The sequence below is a fragment of the Rousettus aegyptiacus genome, unplaced genomic scaffold (assembly GCF_014176215.1).
Source record: "Rousettus aegyptiacus isolate mRouAeg1 unplaced genomic scaffold, mRouAeg1.p scaffold_m13_p_16, whole genome shotgun sequence".
NCBI classification, from domain to species: domain Eukaryota; kingdom Metazoa; phylum Chordata; class Mammalia; order Chiroptera; family Pteropodidae; genus Rousettus; species Rousettus aegyptiacus.
In genome coordinates, this window is record NW_023416291.1 from 30,683,928 (window position 1) to 30,709,981 (window position 26,054).

General features: G+C 35.0%; 1 protein-coding gene across 4 annotated transcripts in view; it reads left to right on the forward strand.

Moving 5' to 3' along the window:
* GUCY1A1 (guanylate cyclase 1 soluble subunit alpha 1) overlaps window positions 1–25,175 on the forward strand; it is a 51,710-nt gene extending 26,535 nt beyond the window's left edge. For all 4 annotated transcript variants that reach the window (XM_016138657.2, XM_016138660.2, XM_016138659.2 and 1 more), the window contains exons 3-9: window positions 4,226–4,287; window positions 7,633–7,691; window positions 8,908–9,617; window positions 11,099–11,584; window positions 14,411–14,554; window positions 18,833–18,987; window positions 22,255–25,175. In XM_016138657.2, coding sequence (XP_015994143.2) covers window positions 4,226–4,287; window positions 7,633–7,691; window positions 8,908–9,617; window positions 11,099–11,584; window positions 14,411–14,554; window positions 18,833–18,987; window positions 22,255–22,456 — 1,818 coding nt within the window. In that variant the 3' untranslated portion in view covers window positions 22,457–25,175. The remainder of the gene's footprint in view (window positions 1–4,225; window positions 4,288–7,632; window positions 7,692–8,907; window positions 9,618–11,098; window positions 11,585–14,410; window positions 14,555–18,832; window positions 18,988–22,254) is intronic.
* The last annotated feature ends 879 nt before the right edge of the window (window positions 25,176–26,054 follow it).

Genomic DNA, 26,054 nt, shown 5'->3' on the forward strand with positions numbered 1-26,054 from the left:
CTCATAAGAGTGTTCATTAAGATTTGACTATACCATCATATAGCATACAGAGAAGGCAAAGCTATAAGAATTCTAAGAGGTAGAAGGGGTACAATTGACATTAATGACTAGAACTCTTCTCTGATGACTGAGGCCATTTGCCTTATAATAGTGAATGTCCTAATGTTGGATGCATTTGAATTGGGTAATAATAATCTAGATTACTTCATCAACTGTCCAAATGTCTGCATGTCTTTAATTAAACAGAACTTTTTTTTCCAATTGTTTTTTAAGTAGACGAATTTAATTCTAGCATACTGTTTAGTTTCAGTTCTATCAGTAATCCAAAGGAAAACACTCAAAACACCATTTGACAGCATTATAGTTCTTGTGTTAGAGAATCAGATTTAACTCCCCAATTTGTGTTTTTAATTGGGGGGCAAGTGTTAAAATTCATTATTCTTAGCAAATTTAAAGTAGGAGATGTCATTCCAAAGTTGTGAAATAGCAGATCTTACTTAGAAGGGTCTAATTTGTCTTCTAAAGAAAACTTTTCACTTTGAAGAAATTGAGGCACATAAAGTTAAGCCACTTGCTTTAAGTAAAAGAGATAACTGGAGAGATGGAAAGTTCTCTGAATCTCATTCATAATCCATTGTTCCATCTGTTATAATATCGTTTGCACATTTTTCATGGTTATTCCTCCCCAGTAATCCTGTAGGCTCTTCAGGCATAGTGTCTTTAGGATCTTGCACTGTGGTGTTAGCCACAGTTGTAGTATGTCAGAAGCCATTAACTAAATTGAATCAATTGAATCAAATAAGCATAGATAGATGATATTACCCCAAATCAAAGAACTTGTGAGACTAAGAAGATCTGAGGAGAATCTTGAAGTCTCTAAGTGGATTCCATCATATTGAGTTGCAAGAAGAAAAAAAGAAACAGAATTACAATTTATCCTTATGAATTGAACTATCTTTGGTGTAGAAAATAATTAAAAACTGTGGAAAAGTTGAAAATCAACTGAAATAGTTAAACTACACCAATGAAATTCCATTCAGTGTTCACAGCAATATGAAGCCAAATAGCAATTATACCTGAAGTATTATTAATATATGGTGTATTTGTGAGAAAAGTACTTGTTTTAACAATGAATACTATCTATCCTTTATCAAATCAAAAAATAATTGTCAAGAGAAATAAACTTTAGAGCAACACTTTACTTACTTTTAGGGACAGGCACACCTCTATGAATCAGACATTCCATGATCCACAATACTTCAAAGTCTGAGTATCATGGATATAAGCAGAACCCATTTTTCCAAAACTCAACATTGGAGACTTTCCCAAATAAAAGAGAGTTTGAGTGCTGGGCACTTAAAATCTACAGGAGGCTCTACACAATATTTATATGTCTTGGATTGTAGGGAACTAATTTTGAAGAAAATATTGAACTTAGTCCTAAAATACCACATACTAAACTAAAAAATCAATGTATAGAATTGTTGGGATGCGGAGTATCTGACTTTCCTAGAGCAATCACACGATGGTTGATTGTGTCATGAAGCTCCGAGTTTGGCTGTACGTGATGGGTCTTACTTAATGTTGAGTCCTGTCTATGGCTAATGGCATATTGTATATTCGCATCATCCCAGGATTTGGGCTGAGGATATATTAGAGGAGCTACAGATTCAAGGCAGGAAACTCTATACACCAGTGGCCTTTATCAATAAACTTTTTGCCTGGAAAGCTTGCGGGTTTTGTTTTGTTTTGTTTTGGAATAATAACAGTTTTCCAGAGGATCAGTGGTATATGATGAAAGTAGATATAAATCTGTTAACCCATAATATCACTAGACTATGCTATTAAAGCTTTGCTAGGACTTCAACACGTTTTTCTTCAGAAAAACAAATTCTGATTTAAAATGCAGTCAGGAATACAGATGTACCACTAACCTCAGCAATGGGCAGAGGGACCATTTCTCCTCCCCTCTGACAATGACAGTATTTATGATAGGTGGAAAACACTAGAAAAATAAGTTTCTGGTGAGAGTGAGAAGGAAATGAAAGGCCAAGAAGAATCCTGACTGAAAAAGGTAAAAGCGTACCTGAGGGTTTAATCTGAGGTAAAGAGGGAGAGAACGATGTCTCCACTAGAACTCGGGAAAAGGAAGGAACAATTCTTCATGGCAAAATCGGCTGGATTTTCTTTTCTCATTGCCCATTGGAAGGAAGCTCCTAGTCAGAGCAGCAATTGCTATATAAACAAATCTAATTCAAATTATCTAAATTTTTATATGTAGACAAGCTAAAAGAGTAACACCTCTGTACTTCGCTCTGTTGTTTCATAATTTTATAGATTAAGCCTTCAAAATGGAATTGCTGACAGAAGTGTCATTCATTCATTCATTCATTTCAATATGTATTGACTGTTCTAGATACTGGACAGAAAGTGGTGGACAAAACAGGTATTCCCTTCCCTTTTGGAGTTTCTACTCTAGTGGAGGATGTAGATAATGATAATAATAATGCTGATGCTAATAATAATAATAATAACAATAATAATAATAGTGGCAGGTGGCAAATGCATGAAGGAAAATTGAAAGCTCATGCACAAAGGCAGTGACCCCTTTGCCAATGTGAATATGCTTTGCAGGAAGAAAGAACTCACAGCTACCTGTGGGTTCATGGGTTCTAAACCACCCGAATAGGCTGGCGTTAGTTAGTACTGCCAGAGTAACTGTCTACAAAGTAAAAGGACCTTGAGAAAGTCAGGATTTTCAAGCACCCTGGCTGATCCACCTCATTTACAATTTTCAGTTTAACGTACCGTTTACTTTCACATAAAACACTGCTGAGAAACGTGCCCACACTTTCCTTCCCAAACGTGTTTCTCCCCAGCCAGGCATCCTTTCCCTTGCTATCTTGTAGGTCCCCAGAACCTGGCTCAGAATTTTCCCACTGGGTCAGTCTCCCACTAGCTTGTTTTTCATTCTGAGGCAGATGTATCCTCCATCTCCTTATTGGACCAGTCAGAGAAGTTGTTTTACATTTTAAATTTTAATTTTCTACTTGCATTATTTTTAAATAAATTTCAAATTTCTTTTCTAAGCTCTATAATGCACATTAAAACAGAAAGTCCTTTTCATAACTTATTAAAACAGAAGCTTGGTCTATTTTGCTGAACTCTACTGTCTCACTTGACCAGTGGAAACTCTAAGAGAGATATAAATAGTTCTTAAGGAGAAAGGAATTTCCCATCTTGGAACATAGCCAGAAAATTTTTCAGTCTCCCCTGGGTAAACTACAGAAAGACTCAAGTTATATATATATATATACGTTTAAATACATATGATTTCTAAATGAAGTGCAAAAAAAAAAAATCAGCAGCACTGCTTAACAATGCTCTGCTTCCTCTTATTAACTAGTTAGACACAACAAGCTGTTAAAAGATTAATAGATAGTCAACAAATGTTTACAAGTATGGAGACATATACGAATATCTTGCAGTGTAGGAAAATTCATGAAATATTCAAACATCAATAAAAGAGAATAAAATCATAAGTATTTGGTGAAGACTACTAGTTCAAAGAAAGGAAATTAGTACAAGTAAGGATAAATCCAAGGTCGATTTCAAATCAATAATCTTGGTGACAGATTGGATTTAAGGGATTAAAGGAAGCGGGAAGAGAGGGTAGCTCCAGAGTTTTCCAGACCAGGAGGTCTACATGACACATAAAACAGTAATATGTAGGTAACGGCAGAGAGTCACTGGCATGGCTGGGCATAGAATTTGTGAAAGGAGCGGGTTCACTCGGCTTTAGCCATTCTGAGATTGAAGTACTGGCAGTGCATCCAAGAGGATTTCCTGACCCAGAGAAAGTGATACCCAGGATTTCTTCATGGGAGACTTGACATTACCAAACCGGAGTCTTCTGTTTGGACTCCAGCTCAGCTTGACCTTGTTCTGTGACCGTCAGTGAGACCACTCACCGAGGGCAGAACCTGTGGGCCACAATCCACGTCCAATTGGAAATTAATCTGACCTTGTTGTTTCTTCCCAGGTTTGAAGAAACCCATGGAAAACCAGTTCTGCTTTCCAAAGTGTAAATTCATGACACATATTAAAGTAATAACATATCTGCCTCTTCACAAGAAACTTGCAGGATGAATTTTTAAAATACATATTTTCAAATTATTTATTATTGTTTAATGGAATGTTTACAACCTTTCTTTTCAATTTTCAGTTTGAGCGGCTGAACCTTGCACTTCAGAGAACACTGGCAAAACACAAAATAAAAGACAACAGGTAAATTGAATCACTTTAGTTGTGTGAACTTCCTGTTACTGTCACTGGTGCTGCTGCTACTAACCAACACTCACTGAAAGAGGCAGCATGTTTCGCATCCTCGCGGTGTGTCAGCAACTGGACTGTGTTTTAGCTGCCGCTAATCTGGAAGTGAGTGCATTCATTTTTCACATTTTATGCACCACGGAACTCAGGTTTACATAAAATGTTAAAGTTTTTAAAGGGGTTTAGGAAAAGGCAGGATTGAGTTTCCAACCTGGGTTTTTCGGAGCCCATGATTTTAACCGTGTTGCCATTTACTGTTGCTTTTCAAAAGCTTCCGTAGGCCTCTTCTTTTCTAATAAGAGGTGATTTCTAAAATACTTAACAGGTAAGACATGGACCTCAAACACTCAGTACAGACTCTTGGCTTGAAGGGCATGCTAGAAGATTGGAGCAGGGTCCCAGTGCCTTCTTTCTCCAACTTTGCCCCCCACCTCTACCCTGCTCCCCAGTTAAACTTTTAGTTGCTGCATCAGGAGGAGATGGAAGAAGGATTAAGGCAGGTAACTCGGGGATCTGGGGCTGCAGCTGTTTATCCTTAAGCATGTGTTTCAGTGTTTTCGTAACTGGTTTGGTTTCACTGGTGTGCACTGGCTGAATATCAGTTTTGTTTATACTTTTTATTGTATTCTGTCTTAGATATTTTCTTTAAGAAAGCTTTCTGTAGAGGCTGAATATATCATTTTAAAAATCTGATTTATAGAGTCAATTTTTTCAAGTATATCTTGGCACAGTTACTGCTGTGGATAACTTGATTTGGCCTTGTTTTTGATTCCCTGAAATCTTAAGGATTATTTCATCTGCAAATAATAGAATAAATACTTGAGTTCAGATTTACAAACTTGAACATTGAAGTTTTGCAAATCAATACCATTGTCAGGAATATTTTATAAATTCATTCATCTCTCTACAACTGATGAGCGAATAATCTATTCTGTGGATTATCTATGCTTAATTTTCCTTGCTGACTAGCTGGTCCCAGACTGCTGGCAGCAGGCTGCCAAGAAGGGGTCACAGACAGGTCCAGAAGAAGAGAGTGTGAATCCATGTGTTTGCCAGAAGCTTTGTTTACAGGAGCGATATGAAAAGCATTCCAGAATGCCTCTGACCTTAATTCTCAGTCAGACTGATAAGATACCCACAAGTCATTGTAGCTGAGCTACTGTGTCTGTCTGCTAAAGTCCTTGGCAGCTGGTCTACTCAAAATTTATTCTCAGGACTTTGTTTTCTGAAATGTTCCTAAGATAGATGCAGGAATTCCATTAAGATGTGTTCCCAGCAGTGTATCTCTTTAAAAATCTCAAAACTAAACAAGCAAAAAATCATTTTATTTGGACATCTTGATAAATTTTTTACTACTTCCCTGATTTCTTAGAGTTGACCGTACTTTTAAATTGTCCTAATGACGATCATTAAGTTCTTGAAATAAAACGAGGGACTTTTTTTTCTCAGAAGAGTGCCTGCTGATATGCCAAATGGCTTCTCTCTGCTTTGCTTTTTCAGTTCTTGGGTATGCTCTTTGTGTCTGCTTTTTTTTCTTCTTCTCCCCATCTTCATTTTGGCAAGGAACCTGTCATTTCTAGTGCTCTTATGTTGCCAACTGCTGAACACACCTTAACTCCTTTTGTATGGACTGCTTAGTATCTTATGTGTAACAAAAACCAGTGTATTAAATTATAAACTGTCCCTGAATTAAAGAAAGACAGGAGCTCCCTCCCCCCCACCTCTTATTTAAGTGAATGAGTTTTAGTACAGCCATTCTGATAGCTCTCTGGGGTAGTTGTTTCTTTTTCTAGGACCTTTTGTTCACATCTTATGTATAAACTCATGGCTGGTGTGTGTGTGTGTGTATCTGTGTGTTGTACATACACATTTGCTGGTGCACATATTAGATCACGCCTCCCTGTTTTATTGTGAAGGTTCAAATACAGAACTTATTTTGAATTGCACTATGTGCCATCTGGACTCACTATGTATAAGCTTTACTCACATCTCATATCATGAGTGCTAGGAGTTGGCAGAATTGTAGTTCTCTGAGCAGATTTTTTCTTATTGCTTAGAATAAAACAGAAATTACTTAAATGACAAAAAGAAGCAAATCTGAAGACTGATTAGTATAAAATAATATATATCAAGGGTTTCAGCGACGGAAGGAGACTAGATATTGGTGGTGAGCACACAATAGATTATACAGATGCTGTATTGTAAGGACATATACCTGAAACTTATATAGTGTAATTATTAACTAATGTCAACCCAATAAATTACTATATATATCAAGGGCTTTGGGGATGTCTGGAGTTATTCTAGATAATACATGTAGTGATCTGCAACCAATTTAGATAAGAAAATATTTCCACTTAGTATTTTAAATAATTACAAGCAGTATACTTTTATGTTATTAATTAGTAACTTGAACACTTTTCCTTCTTGAAAATATTTCCTTTTGAAGCTTCTCTACTTATATCATGTTTTATTGAAATCTGTTTAGAATTTTAGATTAATGCCTGTTTATAAACTTGGCTTGTCTAATGGTAAACTGAACCACAAATACAACTTGGGTGTCTATTAAATATGATTTGGTAATTTGGCAAATTTGTTTATAATCAATCATCACTATCAGAAATCATCAAAAAATAATGAGACAAACATGAATCGACAAGTTGTCCAGTTGAAATTGTCAGAGCCATCTATCAATCAAAATGTTTGCCACTAAATTATAAATTTCTGTGCAATAGATACCAATGCAGTAATTGAATAAAAATTAAAATTCTTTAGTTACTAATTTTTACACAAGATCAAGGATAACAGTTTAATGTAGTGATGTCTGAGAGTCAAATATATAGAACCTAAAACTTGAAAGCAGGATATACTATGTATTTTTTAGGAAAAAAATGATTGATGCTTAAAAGTGAAATCCATCAATATGTAGATGTTTCTTCTCGGTTGGATTATCAAAAAAACCCTAGTTTGCTTTATTACCATCTCCTTCTGGCCCATTTTATACTCCAGGTTTCCTGCCAGTGCAGGCCTTCGTAATATTATCCTATATAAAGTTCTCCTGCAAGGTAAGTGCAGGTCATAAAAAATGATGAAACACTCTTATGTCAGGTATATTTGGAGGGGTTTCTAACATTGTTTTGGATTGTAAGTGTAACTGCTCTTTTCCTGTAAACTTAATAGTCATGATTCACCTTTACAGAAAAAAATGTAGTTTAAATTTTCTGTCATGACTTCTGCACGTTATAATCTTAAGTTTTAGCATTCATCAGTTTATAATTTAAAATGTTGAAATAATTTCAGGAAATTTGTGGAAAGAGAAGACTTTGAAAATTTAATTACAGACCACTCACTTGCAGCAGGTAATAAAATTGTTTAAGTGTATGTAATTAGAAAATACTTATATGACTAATATTTTGCCTGTAAACTAACATTTTTTATTAGAAAATACTTAACTCCAGAACTAATATTTTCTCCTAAAATATTCATATTTATTTTTTGGCAACTTTTAATATGAAGTGTTCAATATTGCATATTGTGTTGACCTAAAGACGAACTCTTTTTTATACTATCTATTTTTGTTTGACCTAAAACATTTCTTCTTTTTATAATGTTTATTTGCTGAAAAGTAGATAAGGCTGCATGGGAAGCTGACTCAGACATTTACATTCTTTGTTTCTGTGTGAAAAATCGTACTCAACAAAGTGAAATAATTTTTTTTAAGTTGGTAAACAATCATGAGAAAAAGGCTTAACAGTGCTTTTATATTAATAATTAGTTTAGAAAAACAAGGAGATGAGTAACTTTGTCATACTTTCCTTTTCAAAGTTTTAGTACATGGAATAATAACAGATTAATTATTAATGATGATGTTGTTGATGATGGCTAACTTATATTGAACTCTTCCTAGGAGTCAGACACTATTCTAAACATCATCCCCACATATCACAATAGTGCTGTGAAAAGGGGACTATCGTTTTTCCTAAATTACAGATGAGAAAAATGTAGTACACAGAATTGAAAGAATAAAGGAGGTTAGGGAAGAAGTTGTAGAGAGTAAATAATATATTTCAAACACATCCATTTGAGTAACATTAAACAACAAGAATGCTATTTTAGTCAAAAAAAATTACTTTATATCTTCTTTAAAGAAAAATAACATAATTGAGTTTCCTGAGTAGTGATTTCAAATTAATTCTTGTGGCCCTGAGATCGGGGATGAGATGCACTGGTTTTATTGTTAATGAGGTGGGAGAACTGTTTCGGAAATGGACCTGATTCTATAATCTCAATAGCTCATTTATAGTTAAGTTTAAAGGAGTTAAAAAGTTGTGTATTGTACCAAATCGATCATTCTTTTTTAATTAACTGAGATTTTTATTCAGAATTACTAGAATTTTAGTACCTAATCTATGTAGATTATTTGACTATAGATGGTTAATTTGAGTTGGAACTCTTACTACCATAGATGAAGAGAACCAAAACATCAAATAAAACCATGTTAAATATAGTAGTAACAGCGCAGCTCTGCCAAGATTACACATTTGATGTGGCAGAAAATGTATTGTATGCTTTCAGGGGTCCCAGTGGAGATCATCAAAGAATCTCTCGGTGAAGAGCTTTTTAAAATATGTTATGAGGAAGACGAACACATCCTGGGTGTGGTTGGAGGAACCCTCAAAGATTTTTTAAATAGCTTCAGCACCCTTCTGAAACAGAGCAGCCACTGCCAAGAAGCAGAAAAGAAGGGCAAGCTTGAGGATGCGTCCATTCTCTGCCTGGATAAAGATAACGATTTCCTAAATGTTTACTATTTCTTCCCTAAGAGGGTCACGTCCCTGATTCTTCCCGGTGTGATTAAGGCAGCTGCTCACATCTTGTACGAAACCGAAGTAGAAGTGTCACTAATGCCTTCCTGTTTCCGCAACGATGGCGGCGAGTTTGTTAATCAGCCCTATTTGTTATACTCCGTTCATGTCAAAAGCACCAAACCATCCCTGTCCCCTGGCAAACCGCAGTCCTCGCTGGTCATTCCCGCATCTCTCTTCTGCAAGACATTTCCATTCCATTTCATGTTTGACAAAGATATGACAATTCTGCAAGTTGGCAATGGCATCAGGAGGCTGATGAACAGGAGAGACTTTCAAGGAAAGCTGAATTTTGAAGAGTATTTTGAAATTCTGACTCCCAAAATCAACCCAACGTTTAGTGGGATCATGACTATGTTGAATATGCAGTTTGTAGTCCGAGTGAGAAGATGGGATAACTCTGTGAAGAAATCTTCAAGGGTAAGAGAAAGATAATAGCATTTTGAATATGAAATAAATTGTTTCCTATTTAAAGACCAGAAACAAAAAGGTACAAATATATGTATCACTTCAAACGTTTTGATAAAACATTTGGGTTTAAAACAATTCTAGAATACTTTCACAACTGTAATAAATTTCAAACAAGATCTTTTCTGAATTCATTTTCTTGCTTACTTGGCCTATTACTTCACAAATATTCACTAAATACAATCTCTCTTTTAAAATATCTATGAAGTAATTGCAACTGAATTAGAAAAGTATGTATATAAAAACATGTTTTCAATCATCATCAAATAACTGACTTAATTTGAAGTAATAAGAGGTATTGTCCTACAACAAACAAAAACTACTTGGTTCTTATAGGACAGAACTAAATGGATTTTTAAGTCAATGTTTAACACACATGGAGAAAACCAATAACTCATTTGACTCATTATTAGAGAATGTGGGGGAAAATGTTCTGTCATGGTAGAGAACTTTGATTATTACTTAGTCTTAGGAGAGAAGGTTTGCTAAATCATAGCTGACAGTACAAGCAAAGTTTTAGACATGCATAACCCAGCAGCTTCACCGTTTGTTCCCCAGAATAGCAGCTTTATTAATTTTTTAATCATAAAAATTCTATAGCTAAATGTTTAAATAATTGGTAATACTTAAAGATGTCTATTTCAGTAAAAAATCAAAAACATTAGTTATGTATATTTTTGTTTAAAAATAAAAAATTCTGTTTATAACTTCCTTTTTATTACTAAACAATATATTTGGTGCATCCTTCCTTGTTATTACGTATAGATCTCTCTCACTTTTCAAGGTCTGTGTAGTAACCCATCGTAAGGTTTTTGTCTACCTTATTTAACCATCTGTTATTGAAGGACGTTTGGGTCGTTTTTGACTCTGTGATGCAGTGAACATAAATATGAATATTTATCCACACTCATCCAAGTAAATCTTGTATTCTGGGATGATCACTTGAAGCCCCACTTCTTTCAAGGCACCATTGGTACACCATTTCTGCTGGCGCTATTATCAAAAGAATGGAGTAACAAAAGTATCAGCATGCCACTTAGTGAAAAAAGCCTAAAAAGAAGAATTTTTTGTACTGCCCATTGAAATTATGATTTCTGTGTAGAGCATCCTCCAATATATTCTTCAAATGTCTGCATGCATTTTAGACATGCAAATTGGAATTATAAGAGGGCATATTTTTCTTTGTCAGCAGGTAGGGAAAAAAACAAGTTTAGTACAAAAGGAATATCACTGTATCTGCTTCCTCTCCTTTTGTCTCAAAGAGATGTTGGAAACTTGAATAAGCCATAGCAATTGAACACACAATGTAATTACATATATACACTTTACTGTTAAAACATACAGCTGAAACTTACCAGATTTCACGAATCAATATCGCCACAAAAAAATTAATTAATAATAAAAAAAACAGTTGGTTCTCTTTTGCTTCACAGGTTATGGATCTCAAAGGCCAAATGATCTACATCATTGAATCCAGTGCGATCTTGTTCTTGGGGTCACCCTGTGTGGACAGATTGGAAGATTTTACAGGACGGGGGCTCTATCTCTCAGATATCCCGATTCATAATGCTTTGAGGGATGTGGTCTTGATAGGAGAACAGGCCAGAGCTCAAGACGGGCTGAAGAAGAGGCTGGGAAAACTGAAGTCCACCCTTGAGCAAGCTCACCAAGCCCTGGAGGAGGAGAAGAAGAAGACAGTTGATCTTCTTTGCTCTATATTTCCCTGCGAGGTGGCGCAGCAGCTGTGGCAAGGACAAGTTGTGCAAGCCAAGAAGTTCAGTAATGTCACCATGCTTTTCTCAGACATTGTTGGGTTCACTGCCATCTGCTCCCAATGTTCACCACTGCAGGTCATCACCATGCTCAATGCACTCTACACGCGCTTTGACCAGCAGTGTGGAGAGCTGGATGTCTACAAGGTAAGGGTGGAGCAGGGAGAAGCCTGTTTTCCAGGCAAAAGTCCCAGAGAACAAGCCCTGCAACTAGGACTTGAGTTCTAATGCAAATGAAGGGCCTTCTCTGCAGGGCCATCCTGGGAGCCACTTCTTGGGAGCAGGTATTCTACATTAGTCATGTGGGTGTTCCCCAGCCAGAAATAGCTCTCCGTCTGCTCAGACACAGAGATAATTATTCTGTGAAAGGACTGTCACATTGTCTTCTCAAAGAATAAGCATAGAATGACAGGATGATAGACTGAATGGAGGATGGCGTGTAAGACCCAGGAAAAGTTAAAATATAAAAGTCAGTGAACCTGACTCTTGACTGTGGAAACTAAGTTGAGCTATTGAGCAAGAGATAATTCAAAGTATGTCTCGTACAAGGAAAGCTTATCCCTTGTTCTGTATCTATAAAAGTAAAGAGGATTATTTAAATCATATTTAATTTGATTAATTCAATATAGAGTTGACATGATACTTTTCATGGCCAGTTGACAGCAATCCACATTACCTACTTAAGTCATTATTATTGTAAAGCGGTCAAGGGCGGAGGTGTATGAATAAGAGAGGCTTGTCTTCAAACCTTGTCTATCTGACTTGCTTTGCAAGCTGAGTTAGCATTTCTCATTTCTGAAACAGAGAAAATATTATCCACCCACAGAGTTTATATGCATGCATAATTTCTCATACATTATTTCTCATATCTTTATGAATAGGACTATTGAAAATATTATGGTAAATAATATCTCTTACTCATCATGCAGCAGGATTTGAGTGACTATGATGTACTGGGCATCATTCTAGGTGCTGGGGATGCATAGTGATTATCCCCAATATGTAATAACTTGTTTTTTTAAAAATGTGACTATTATCAATAAGAGAACTAATGAAGAGATTTCATGTTCTATCTGTGTCTTAGAAGTAAACCATAATTTTTACCAATTTAAAGTATTCTGCATTGTTTTAGATATTGGCATTAAGAATTAAACATACTTTTCATTTGCATGACTTGAATCATCTCTTAATTTGCCACACGACAATCTTACATTTCAGAGCTTAACCCAACATAAAATACATGATTGAGGAGGAAACAAAAATTTTTATGGGAATACATAAGCCCCTACTTTTTTCTAATCTAGATGCTAGAAGTAAAAAACCTATCTTTTAATAATTTCTAACAGGAAATTCCAGACAGAGCCTGAACCCTTGGTACAAAAATAGGCTTGTGTATAATTAAAGATAAAATAATTGGCTTCAGTTAGGTTAAGCTTGATGGCCTTTTGTGGAATTTACTGTATTTATATGTAGACAGGTTCTATTTTGAGAATATCTCTTCTCTCAGAATTGAGAAAGAAGTCTTGCTGTCCTTTGCAAACTTCTGTGATTGATAGCAGTAGTTCTATTCTACAAGTTTCCAATTGATTATTTCTATCAAGTATTCAGAATCCAGCCTCCTTACTGCAACTGCATCTCAAGCTAGTGAATCTTCTTTACCAGTTCTTATTTTCACTTCTCATTTTGCAGGAAAATACCTGGTGACAGCTGTAAATAAAGAATGGTCTCAATCATAAAATAAATTTAAGATATACATCATGTGGAATCACGGGCTGATCTATGAGTGTCATAATTTCCAGGGAATAATTAAGTTTGTTTATTCCAGGACCTGATTTTACCGAGACTTTATTTAATTTCATTTTCTTTCAATCTTTTGATCATCTTTTTGTGTTAGTATTTATTGAGCAGATACCTGCTGGCCATCTAGCTTCTGCCAGCGTGGTTGGGGTATGATCTCTGTAAGAAGAGTTCTCATGTGGGGCAAGGAGTGACAGCATGGCACTGACAGATGTTAGATTCCCGTATGACACGACAAAGGTCCCGTTTCACTCAAGTCTGCTGCAGTAGCATGGAGGATAGGCATCTAACTCCAAGTAGGGCTGAGGGTACTGCTTCTTCTAATTAGTAACACTTATTGATCACTTGTGATATGTTAGCCTTTTTTTTTTTAAGCACTTCTTATGTTTTCATTTCCGAGGACAAGCTTATGTTAGGCATTGCTGTCTGGTTCATTTATTGGTGAATATGCTGGGCCCTGGTGATATAGGAGTTAATAAAATAGACAAACTGAGAGAGCTCATGTTTTACTGGGAGAAAGAAGGACAATAAACAAATGAGTAAATTTATAGTATGCCAGTGGTGTAATATTCTGAAGGAAAAATAAAGCAGGTTAAGGGGGAGAAGGGCAAAGGTAGGGGGTGACTGCTGTTTCACAGAGGATGGTAGGGATAGGCCTTTCTCATAAGGCGCTGTTTCAACAAGGGCTGAAGGAAATGAGGGATGAGCCAAGTGATTATCTGTGGGAAGATTATTCTAGTCAGTGGAATAGCGATTGCTAGCATGTCTGGTCCATTTGAGGGAAAGCAGAAGGCCAGCGGCATTGGAACAAAGTGAACAAGAGTGAGAATTAACAGGTAAAGCCAGGGATTAGCAGAAAGGCAGATCAAGAAATTACTGTATGTCTGTGTCTCTTTTTTTCCTTTCTCACCTGCATTTCTCCATACTGGAAGTTTTGGATAAGAAGAGTAAGATGATATGATGTTACAATAAATATTTAGAGGACAAGAAGAATGCAGCTATTATAATTTGGTGGATTATTTGTGGAATTAAATTAACTATTAGCTTTTTGTAACCAGTATCAAAGACAGATAATGTTGAGATTTCTGCTATACGATTCTTAATTTCTGCTTTATGTTATATGGGATGATTCTTTCTGAGCTTTAATTTGTAACATGGAAAATCTGTTATGTGTAGGTGGAGACCATCGGTGATGCATATTGTGTGGCTGGGGGATTACACAAAGAAAGTGATACCCATGCCATTCAGATAGCACTGATGGCCCTGAAGATGATGGAGCTCTCTGATGAAGTCATGTCTCCCCATGGAGAACCGATCAAGGTAAGGCAGATCATATATTGTCCAGGAAATGAGAGTAAATGCTAATTCGCTTGTTATCGAAAGAATAGTATACCAGTCAGGGTTATTTGCTGGGAACAAACTCTCTTATTTTAGAAAGGAAAAATGTATTACATGGTACTGAATGGTTTACAGAGTCATTGGGAGGACCAAGAAGCCGGCTACAAGCTGCGCTTTCAAAAAATGGCTCCCAAAGCCACACTTCAGAACCACTGATATTTTCATGATCAGGAAGCTGGCTTCAGAACTATTCTGCCACAGCCACAGTCAGGAAATGGCTGTTTTTAGAAAGCTGCTGCCTCTACTGCTGGCTACAGAACAAACTGCACCTACAATAATTTGAATTAGCAACATGGAAATCCAGTATCATGACATGTACAAAATGAGTGGCTAGGAACTAGGCTTTCTGCTAAACATGTCATGGAAAACCCAAAGACTTCCACAATTGTGCCTGCACTTGGAAGTGACAAAAGTTCAGTCACAGCAGAAATCCTGGCTTCCAAATCTCAAGCAAATGTATCCGATCCACCAAACCTAAATACATCTAGAAATTACAACTAAGTTTGCAAAATCTAATTTTTAGTTTTCCAGTCTCTGTAGGGGAGGACATTACAGTAGAATTGTTCAGGCCATATAAAATTCAAAAATTTTTAGGTGAGTCAGATCCCTGAATAATATTGTATTGCAGATGAGAAAATAAAATTAACATGCTAGGGACTGGTTTAATAGATAGAACATGATCAGGTTATTTTTATTTGTGCACTAGTGGTGAATCTGCCACTTAATTTTTATCAATTGATGACCTTCAGAAATGTACCTTTGAAATGATATAGAATCCTACCTACCTGGTATGCTATAAGATATGTAGAGAAGAAAGAAAAAATTAAACAAAACTATAATATTTAGAAGTTTAGTTTTGGCTCTCTTTTTTAAAAGATAGTTCTAGATTATTCTGTTTTGTCTTTTTTTTTTTTTTTTTTTTTTTTAGAAAAAAAGCACTAGGCGATAATAACAATACAATAAAAAATGGTACTGCTACTCTTGGCTCGCTTTAATGTTAATGCAAACCATACATGTTAGCCTTCATAAATGCTTTCTAGGTTGACTGTCTACCTGGGTATATATTGTGATTGACATACTGCCATATGTTTAGTGCTATGAAAACACAAACCTTTTATTGTGTATGGATTCTGTGCATCAGAAATTTGGATAAGGCACTGCAGGAGTACCTCACCTCTACTTACAGTATCTGGTATTCCTGCTGGGAAAGTCAAATGATTGAGAGTGTATGTAGTAGTTGGATGCACCACTTGGACTGAAGGACCCATTCCAAGATGGCTCCTTCACTTACCTGCCTGGCTGCTTGTTGAGGTTGGCTGAAAGGTTGGGCTCAGCTAGGACCGTTCACCTATGTGCTTACATGCTATATAACCTCAGAGTGCTCTCACTTCTTATATGGTGGCTTCTGTCCCAGTGAACAAAATTGGAGAAAGCTGCATGGCGTTTTGTGACCTAACCTTAGGAGATATACAGCGACGCTTCCATTATATTCTGGTCAAAACAATCTTATACCTGCACAGAGTGGAGGAGACTTAGACCCCATGTCTTAGTAGAAAGAGTGTGGGATAATTTGCAGCTATGTTTTAAAAGCATCACAGCATCTGACTTTTCCAGACTTAATGTCTGTAATTGCACTTTTTAAAAGAAGATAATTATGCAACCTCCCCCCCACCCCCTTTTTGTGAGAGAACTTATGGCATCAAAGTACATTTTTTAAACCAACGATTTGCACTTAAATGAATTTTGTAATTAAGGTATGTTATGTTTGTGGGGGAATTAGTGCCAGGATTTTTGTTATTTGTAGAAAAATATTTTTAGAGTTTTATAGTAGGAGGAATAATAGGGCAATAATAGTTTACCTTTAATGACCTGTAAAGTGAGATGTTAAACATACCTTTATATTTGTACTAATCTAGGAAATATCTGATGGTCTTAGGAGCTACCCATGAAATATTACAAAGGCAGAAGTGAAAAGCAATTTTAGTAGAAATAGATAATGTGTATATGAGGGAGGGTATTGTGACTTAAATATTGTTTCATTTAATCTTTATAACAACATTATGAATAGGAACCCCAAATTCACTGATGGACAAGCAGAGTCAGGTTTCTCATGCATCTGGATTTGGAGTCATGTCTATCTGGCTTCAAAGCCCAGGTTTTTACCCCTAGGCTTAGGAAGCTGAAGGTGGACTGATGGCAGAGAGCACAGAGCTGAAGTTGCAATACAAGTCAGTGAGTGGAAAGTGAACTTGGACATGAACTCCTGGAGCCCCTCCTTCCCTATTCCTAGAATCCTGTGATGAGAAAAGAGCTATGTTAAAATGCTCCCCAAATGGGAGACTCTCTTGGCCCGTTTCCATCCAAGCTTTTACCAAGAGATAATATTCTGTCTTTGTCTTTTATTATTTCACATAGAAGTATATATATATATACACCTAGTGAAAAGGACAGGATGTGTATCTTAAACTTCTTTGGAACATTTTCTTGTTCCTACATTTGGAATATTCCCTAACAAAATAGCTATGGAGTTGAGAGTGAGATTCGGAAGTGGAGAAGGGAAAGGGGGAGGGAGAGTGACATGGGAGTAGCCGAAGGGACACTTGATTTTATCTGCATTATTTAGATTTTCATAAGGAGCATGTATATGTTAATTATGAAATACACAAGTAAAATATTATGATAAATTTATTATATAAAATGCTGAGTAACTTAAGTACAGAAAGAAAACCTAGTTTAACCAGAAGACTGTCAAAATAGAGCAAAAAATTCTCCATCAAAACGTGCTTAACTTGTGGCTGGTATTAATAGACAAAAGATAGCTTTTTCTCATCTTTCTTGTTTGCTTGTTTATATTGTTTAGTGGTTATACATGTAAAACCATGTTCTCCTAAAGAAGAAAAAGCCAGATGCGACAGACATTTAAGTTTTGCTTCTCCAAGTAAAACCATGACAAAGAAGGGACTTTGTCCATCCTTTATGTTTTTATATGATATAAATATATATAAAAATATATTTTATAGATGAAGAAATAGAGGGAAATAAAGAGACTTATAGTAGACTACCCATTTTAGCAAAGTTTGGTTTAGAATGTAAATGACTTGATTCATAATATAGTGCTTTTATTTGAAAATTTTGCAGAATTCATGATTTGACATCTTATAAGCAAATAATTTGGGAAAGTTTCAAGCAGATTTCAGAAATTAGCTGTAAAATAAAGCAGAATTAGAAACTTCTGAGTTCTAAATTACATCTAAGTTATTGAGCACTTAACCTTTGTTTAAAATGCATATATCTAATGAAACTTATTTTTAAATGGACAACTGACATAGAACTTGAAAATAATACACATGGTATCTGGTTGTCATTTAAAATATCTTCATTTTAACTTGCTTTGTTCTAGCAGTACTTTAAGACTTTGTGCATCCTCTAGGATAATCAAGACATATTCAGATTTTCTAGAAGATCCCGATTTAAAATATTTAGTCCCAATGGCTCTACAAAACATTGATAACTTTCAGAAATCCTAAACTTATACTCCACCCCCATATCCCAGACTGCATCTTATACCTAGATATGGCACAATGCTGGTTTTCCATGGGTCCAGATGTTTTAAACGAAAGGGTACATAGTTACTATAACCTGGGCCTCAACAACAACTTCTTGCTTTCTTTTATTTTTTGCTTAAATATTACAATTCCCTTTCTCTAGTTGTTAATCATTTAAAACATTCTTTGAAAGCTAAATGCCTAAAAACCCACACTTTATATAGTGAGAGCTAGTTGCTTCTGCCTCTCGCTGACAGAGTTTTGGGAAATAACTCCTGTTGTCCAGAAGTTACATCTATCTCACTTGATGAACAGAGCAAGTTCACATAAACAGCCCATAGATTTTCTTGTCATTGTGGTGACTGTGATAGGTATGCCTGAAAATTTGTCTCAGATGTTGAAGGCAGGTGAAATAATAGTGCTTGTGTAATTAATCTAAGTGCATAAATGGAGAAGAGTTAAGAGGTCTGACTGATTCTGCACTGGTAATTTTTAATTGGCTGTGAGGAGTAGAGGCAAGTTGGCTGGAGGTTTCGAGGAAGGAGGGATTAGTGTAATGAGAGCAGCTAGAAAAACTTAGAGCAGTCAAACAATAGCAACAGGTGAGAAGTATTCTACAAATGACCAGGAACACTGTGGTACCTTTTGTTTTCAGATGCGAATCGGACTGCATTCTGGGTCAGTTTTTGCTGGAGTTGTTGGAGTTAAAATGCCCCGTTACTGTCTTTTTGGAAACAACGTCACTTTGGCTAACAAATTTGAGTCCTGCAGTGTACCACGGAAAATCAATGTCAGTCCAACAACTTACAGGTACTGCTGCATTGACCACCTGAAATCTATTATTTTATTATTTTATTGGGAGAAATGGTATCTGGCCAAGAGAGAGTAAAGAAAAAGTTCCACCGTATGTGGACATCTGCCCTGGGACTGTTGCTGCTATTTTTGGATTTTACTGCCATCAAGCTTTCATCCAAATGATTATATTTTTCCAAACTGTTTTCTTTATAAATTTTTATCTTTATTTGAAAATGATTTATTGAACATTTCTAACTCGGCAACACTCTGTATTTATCGGGAAGTTTCTTTAAAAAGCATGGGATTTGTATTCAGAAGACATGTCTTGCAAGTTCCAAATACAAGGCTTACCAGATGCATGATCTTGAACAAGGCAGTTAATTAATTCAAATAATGTAAAGGTTATGATTTAATTACCATATTTAATAGGAAATGTTGGGCTGGTGTGGACAGAAAACTTTTTAAATTTGTCAATCACCTATAATTTCGTACATTTTTATTTTTTTAACCTTTATAGTTTTATACACTTTTACGATTAATTTTTAAACATTTCATACATACAGAAAGAAATCTAAGAAAATACCACATCCATGAGGCCAATACTAATATTTAACAGACATCAACATTTTGCCACATTTGTTTCACATCCCTGTTTTATGAAAGAAATAAAATATTGCCCCCATTTGTTTACTATCTGACATGCTGGACTCCTATACCCCTTAGGGCAGAGGTCTCCAGTCTTTTTGACACCAGGGACCAGTGCTCCGGTGAGAATCTAATGCCTGATGATCTGAGGTGGAGCTGAGGCGGTGATGCTAGCGCTGGGGAGTGGCTGCAAATACAGATGAAGCTTCTCTCTTTCTCCCCCACTACTCACTTCCTGAATTTATCACTTCCTAACAGGCCACAGACTGTTACTGGTCTGTGGCCTGGGGGTTGGGGACCCCTGCCTTAGGGTTTGTAGGAACATCTGAGAACATGTACATCCTGCAGACAGGTAGGCAGGCTCCCAAAGAGAGAGGCAATAAGGCATTGAGTAGAGCAATAAAATATGTCGCTTCTGTTTACCAGGAAGGACCAAGGACAGAAAGAGGCCAGAAATGTAACCATCATTTAGCTTTCTCCTGATAGAAAAATAAAGCCAAAGAAAAATAGATTTCTACCAAATCTGTTCATTTCCTTTTATGACTTGCCTTTAATCCACTCAACATTATATTTTTGAGATTTTTTTTCTCGATGAAATATAAATCTAGTTTTTACAAATCTAGTTTATTTATTTAAATTGTTTTTAATGCAGTGGTGTGCTGATAAACCAGCTTTGGGGAGTGAAGTGGAGAATCCTTGATGTCTAACATTTAGCAATTTCTGTAGTGTAAATACTCATACCATGGTATGTTTTGAGCCACTGATAGCTTGCAAATTCCTCAATATTTTATAGCTGGCTCTCACAATCCAGTATGAGCCAGATCAAACATGTCACTATATATGCATGTGATATAGTATGTATTCTAGAGTATAAATAAGCCAGAATCTGTCTTCTACCCACAGTTAATTAGAGTATATTCTGTTAAAAAACAGAATAATAATAAAAATTATTATAAAAGTGACTTGATAAATATTTTATATATATATATATATATATATATATATATATATATATATATATATATAGAGAGAGAGAGAGAGAGAGAGAGAGAGAGAGAGAGAGATAATATACCTATACATGGTATTCCCAGATCATAGGCTACACTCATTTTCAACTTTACTAAGAATCAATTAGCTGTTCAAATTGGTTTCACCAATCTGTATTCTACCAATGGTATATGAAGGTATCTTTCCCCCATAGCTTGATATTATCAGACTTAATAATTGTTACCAATAAGATGGGCGTTATGGGATATCTTATTGATACTTAATCAATCTTGTGTAATTTATTTATTTAATTTTCACAACTGTCTTCAGAGACATGTACTATTATTCCCATTTTAAGGGTTAGAAAACTAACATCTTTGCCACTATTCATACCTAAATCTACCAGTTTTAAGTGTATATTTTTACTGTGGGATCTGTGTCTTTTCAGTATATATTACCAAATACTATACCTTTGAAAAAATAGACAATTAAAAATATTTATGACTTCATCACTAAAGCATCATTACATTAGTTTTTATTTTCCAGATTATTTTCATTGATATACTGATAAAAATCCATTAATAGAATACTCACATGTTGTATTCTACTCAAGGTCTGTTATTCTTGAGACCTAGATTTCTATTCAGTTATTTTTTTCAGTACATAGTGTCACAGTACCAAAATCTAATGCAGCACCATCATTTTATTTCATTTAGACATAGCATCACAGACTGGTGAGTAGAAGGCCATGATCTAGTTGGGTAGATGTGATGAATGATTTTCTGTAGAAATTGGTTTAGAGCCTAGAACTATTCAACATTTTTCATCCATGTACTGAATAATGAATTAGAGATATGCTTATTAAATTTGTGTTTGACAGAAAGCTAGGAAAGCAAATGAGAAGAGGAGCTGGTAACTTAATCAGTGGGATCAGGATTTAAAATGAGATAGATCAGTATAATGGACAAGTAGTAGCAAATAATAAAATTTTAGAACAGATGGATTTAAGAAGGAAAAATATTGCAAATACCAGATAGGAAGTGGAGTGTCAGTATGCACAATTAAATCTCATTTTAATCCTACTGATCTAGAATCGTAAAAATTTCATTGAGAGATCAAAAGTTATTCTTACATTATTATATATATGAACACACATATGCATATATCTTATGTAAAACTTTTCCTTCCCAACTTCTTTCCCATAATTGCTTCTCAGTAATGTTTACAAAATGAATGAATCAATAAATGGACAGTGTTTTAACTCTTTCAACTTAGGAAGCCTTATTCTATAACATTATGTTTATGTATTTTGTTTGCTATTATTAGACCTTTAGATTATTTTCCCCCACTACTGTAAGTTGCACTGTTATACAGATTACATCTTTGCAAAAAATATTTTATAATTCATTTTTCATAAGATGAGTGAAATACATTATTTGGTAGAATTTTTTTGTTACTGTGAATTGATTCTTTATTGTACTTCTATGAAGATGTTTGTTACCATCATTAGGATTTTTTTGTCGATCACAGTGAAATGGGTGTTTTATTAATATTCTCAGGAGTAGTCATTTAGCTACATTGTCTTTTCTTGAGTAGACGGTTATGTCAGTTTTGAATATTAATGGTAACATTTATATTTTAATTTTTCAGATTACTCAAAGATTGTCCCGGTTTTGTGTTTACCCCTCGATCAAGGGAGGAACTTCCACCAAACTTCCCTAGTGATATTCCTGGACTCTGTTATTTTCTGGAAGCTTATCAACAAGGAACAAATTCAAAACAATGGTTCCAAAAGAAAGATGTTGAATACGGCAATGCCAATTTTTTAGGCAAAGCATCAGGAATAGATTAGCAAAATATATTCCTGATTATTATTCTTTGAGGCTAGACTCCTTGAAGCATATGTGGAATCTCTGAAAGCACTTTAGGATGCACATGGCTAAAGAGCAGTATTAAAATTTCAGGAGCTAAGTCACGATCTACTTTTTTTTTCACTTAACATGACAAAAATGTATTCACTTAAATACTTCAACCCTTCAGTGAAAATAAGAAGAAGAAACCTCAAAAAGTGACTTTTGGGAGCCATTCTTGTTCTATAATAATTACTTGTTACTTATACTCAAAACTTAGCACATTGTATATATATCAGATAGTTGTAGTGACCTGTACAATGTGATGGAGTCACTTGCAATCTTGTGTCCTGGTGGAATGCCATGGTTATGAAAGTGTATTTGTGATAGTGTTGCTTTAAAAAAGCATTTAAATAGAAATTATAGTCTTCGATAGCATAAGCTCTTTGAACCTTTCAATTCTGCATTTTATTATATTTCCTCATATAATTTTTAGCATATGTAACAAAATAGATTGAAATTTTTTGTTGTACTATTCTTTTCTTTTGCTTTTTTAAGCAAGTAAGCCATTATGGGTTAGGTGCAATCTGAATATAAAATAGATCTTATGTAAATATCAAAGATTATTTTATAAGAATATTCTTCATAACATATTGTGTCATTAACAATAAATATTTCCATTTGTTTTGACATTTTTTTCCCCACACATGGTAAAGGCTATTTTAATTCATATTAGCAATTTAAGTCTTATTTATTTTTGTGTTATTGTATTCAGGATAAAAGAGGATTACAGTGTATATTAAAATGCAATTATATCATTCTTATTTAATTTAACCAGAAGCAACAAGAGAGTAAAGTAAGCCTTCAGGGACCATACCATAAAGTACAGAAATAAAATATTTACACATACATACACACACACACACATACACACAGAGTAATTTGGGTTTATTTCAGCCGACATTCTCCATTGCCATGATGAATCATATAAAGTTCCAATGAGAAAATTGAAGTTCAGAATTGGGAAATAAGATTTGTTCTTTTTTTCTGACAGTGTATTTTTAAGTGTTTGTGTTGAACACTTTATTGTGTGTTTATGCCCTAAGAATCATCACAGATTTTTTTGTCTGTGAATTTTCTCTTCTAATTGAAATGTCTCAATGATATTGTTTGAAGGGAATGTTAGTGTTGAAGAAAACAATGCTGTGATTTCATTATGGAAAATTTAAAACATTTTTCTGGAGCTTGAACTTTAATTTTTAATAATGTTAATCTAAGATCTCTGGTGTACTAAATACCTTGCAGAGTTTTGTTTAGGATAAGGATTTGATTTTTAAAAAGCTCAACTTTAAAGCAAGAGAGAGGTGAACATTATAGTTTTTAAATCAACGTTAGCAGAACCATAGATAGGCTGAACACTTTTCGTGGGGTTCTAAGAAGTAACCTAATTAAAAGTTTTTAAATTATCTCCACTAGTCCCCAAGCTACCCCATGGCAACCTCAGGAATAAAAAGTAATTACTGATTGGCCTCTAATATACCTGTGGTACTTCTTTAGACATTACAACGATTTTTATTAAGTGATACCCCAGTGTCTTAAAAGATGAATTTGTCTCATTAAATTCCAATCCTATTGCAGGAAAATACCATAGGCCTTTGGAAAATATAGTTTCAGAATTATATGAAAGAATAAAAATATTTAAAAGGAAAATAAATACATACATTCCCTCCCTCATCCCTCACTCCCAGAACAGAATCCTTATTATAGGGATATTAATAGGAACTATAGGAAATTAAAAAGCATAAAATGTCTTCTTTATCAAATATTTAAGCAGACCATAACTTGGCAATAATTTGTGTTCTAAAAGTTAGTAAGCCAATTAGAATTAAAAAAATTTTCTCTGTGTGTGCTTAGAGAAAAATGCAAACAATCTGAATAAAAGCTATATGAGAATTCCTGATACTATATCTGCAACCCTTCTAAAAGTGTCACCAAAAAAGTATTTGTCCAGATAAATAATCTGTGATAGGCTCCCCAGTCCAGCCTACAAAGGCTCATTAATGGACCTTAAGCAAGATGAACACACAGTATTTTCATGATAGAATGCATTCAAAATCCACAATTGGATTTTAAAATATTTAAGCAATTCCTTTTCCCTCTGTCTTATCCAATTTGGAGGATAAAGGTTATGAAGACATTTTCTGACCAGACCACTGATGGTAGCCAGGGGCAGAGAAACTAGAGGGAATCTTTAAGAAAGTAAGGGACTAAAAGAGGAACTCTGATTTAGGAGTAGAATTGAGGATGGAACAGAGAATGGACAGAGAAGGTCTATGACTGATATAGGGACTAGGGTTCTGATTCTTGTTGCCAGATTATTCTAAAAAATATAATGTGGGGTCCCAAGACTGCTTCCCTATTCTAGGAATTCCTGAGAATTCCAGGAGCTGTTCCTTCTGTTCTGGTTTTATTGTTTCCATTCATGGTTTCTGGACTCATTGTTTTGTATCCAGTATACAAAATAAATTCTCTTTTTATATATATTTTTCAAGCAAGCGTTAAGTTCCACTGCAATTTTCTAAAGACTTTTATATCAAGAAACAAAGAGAAGTATAGAGTTAAAATATCTCTTCCCATTTTTCCTCATGTTTTTGTTTCCATCTGGACTTTGTAAGAAAATGCAAAGTTTGAACCTAAATACAAATAGATTCACTTATTCATTTTCATTTATTTATTCATTTCTTGAATGACTACTATGTGCTGAGAATAATGCTGTTTTTGGAATTCAAAGATAAAGTATGGCCCTTTTTATCAAGAAAGGAAAATGAAAGATGAACGTAAGATAAGCAATTACAAAATTCTGTGCAGAGACTCAGTGCTTGAAGAACCATCTTGGGCTTAGAGGAGTTCAGTAAGCAGAGGAAGAAGGACTTGTTCCAAGCAAGTAAACAAGTATGCACAAAAAAATGGAATCTTGGAGATGTGTAGAGTATCTTGATGGCAAGTGGCCTGGGATGAGTTCGCAGTGAGGAGAACAAGGACAGAATGACTATTTGGACACAAATCATAAAGGGGGCTGTTTGTGATGGTAAGGTGAGTGATTATTATTATTAATTATCATTATTATTAATTACCATAGAGCCCTTTGTTCATAATAAATCTTACAAGAGAAAAAAAAAGCTAAAGAAAAAAGCAAATCATTGGCTTCTACCTTCCTCCCAACAGTTTTAAAACTAATAGGCAAGGGAGATGTCAAATGTTAAAGGAAGAAATGGTATGAAAGGCAGGGTCAGAAGCAGCATGGATAATGGTGCATACTGACTTGCACAGATGACCAAATAAGCATTCTTCTATATCTCATAAGAACATAATTCATGCTATATCTTGGGTATTTTACTATAAGTAAGAACATGAAACTGGATGTCTGGCATGGGAATTTCATATTGCTCTCCCAGCCATTAGTCCTTTAGATCCTTTGGTAGGAAGGAAAGAAGAGTTCTTCTGCATTTTACTAAACTTTCCTCCAAATTCTTCTTCCTGATATTGCCTGTCATGCCAAGGCAGACCCTGCCAGGCCTGTCCTGTGGTTAGGTTAGAAGC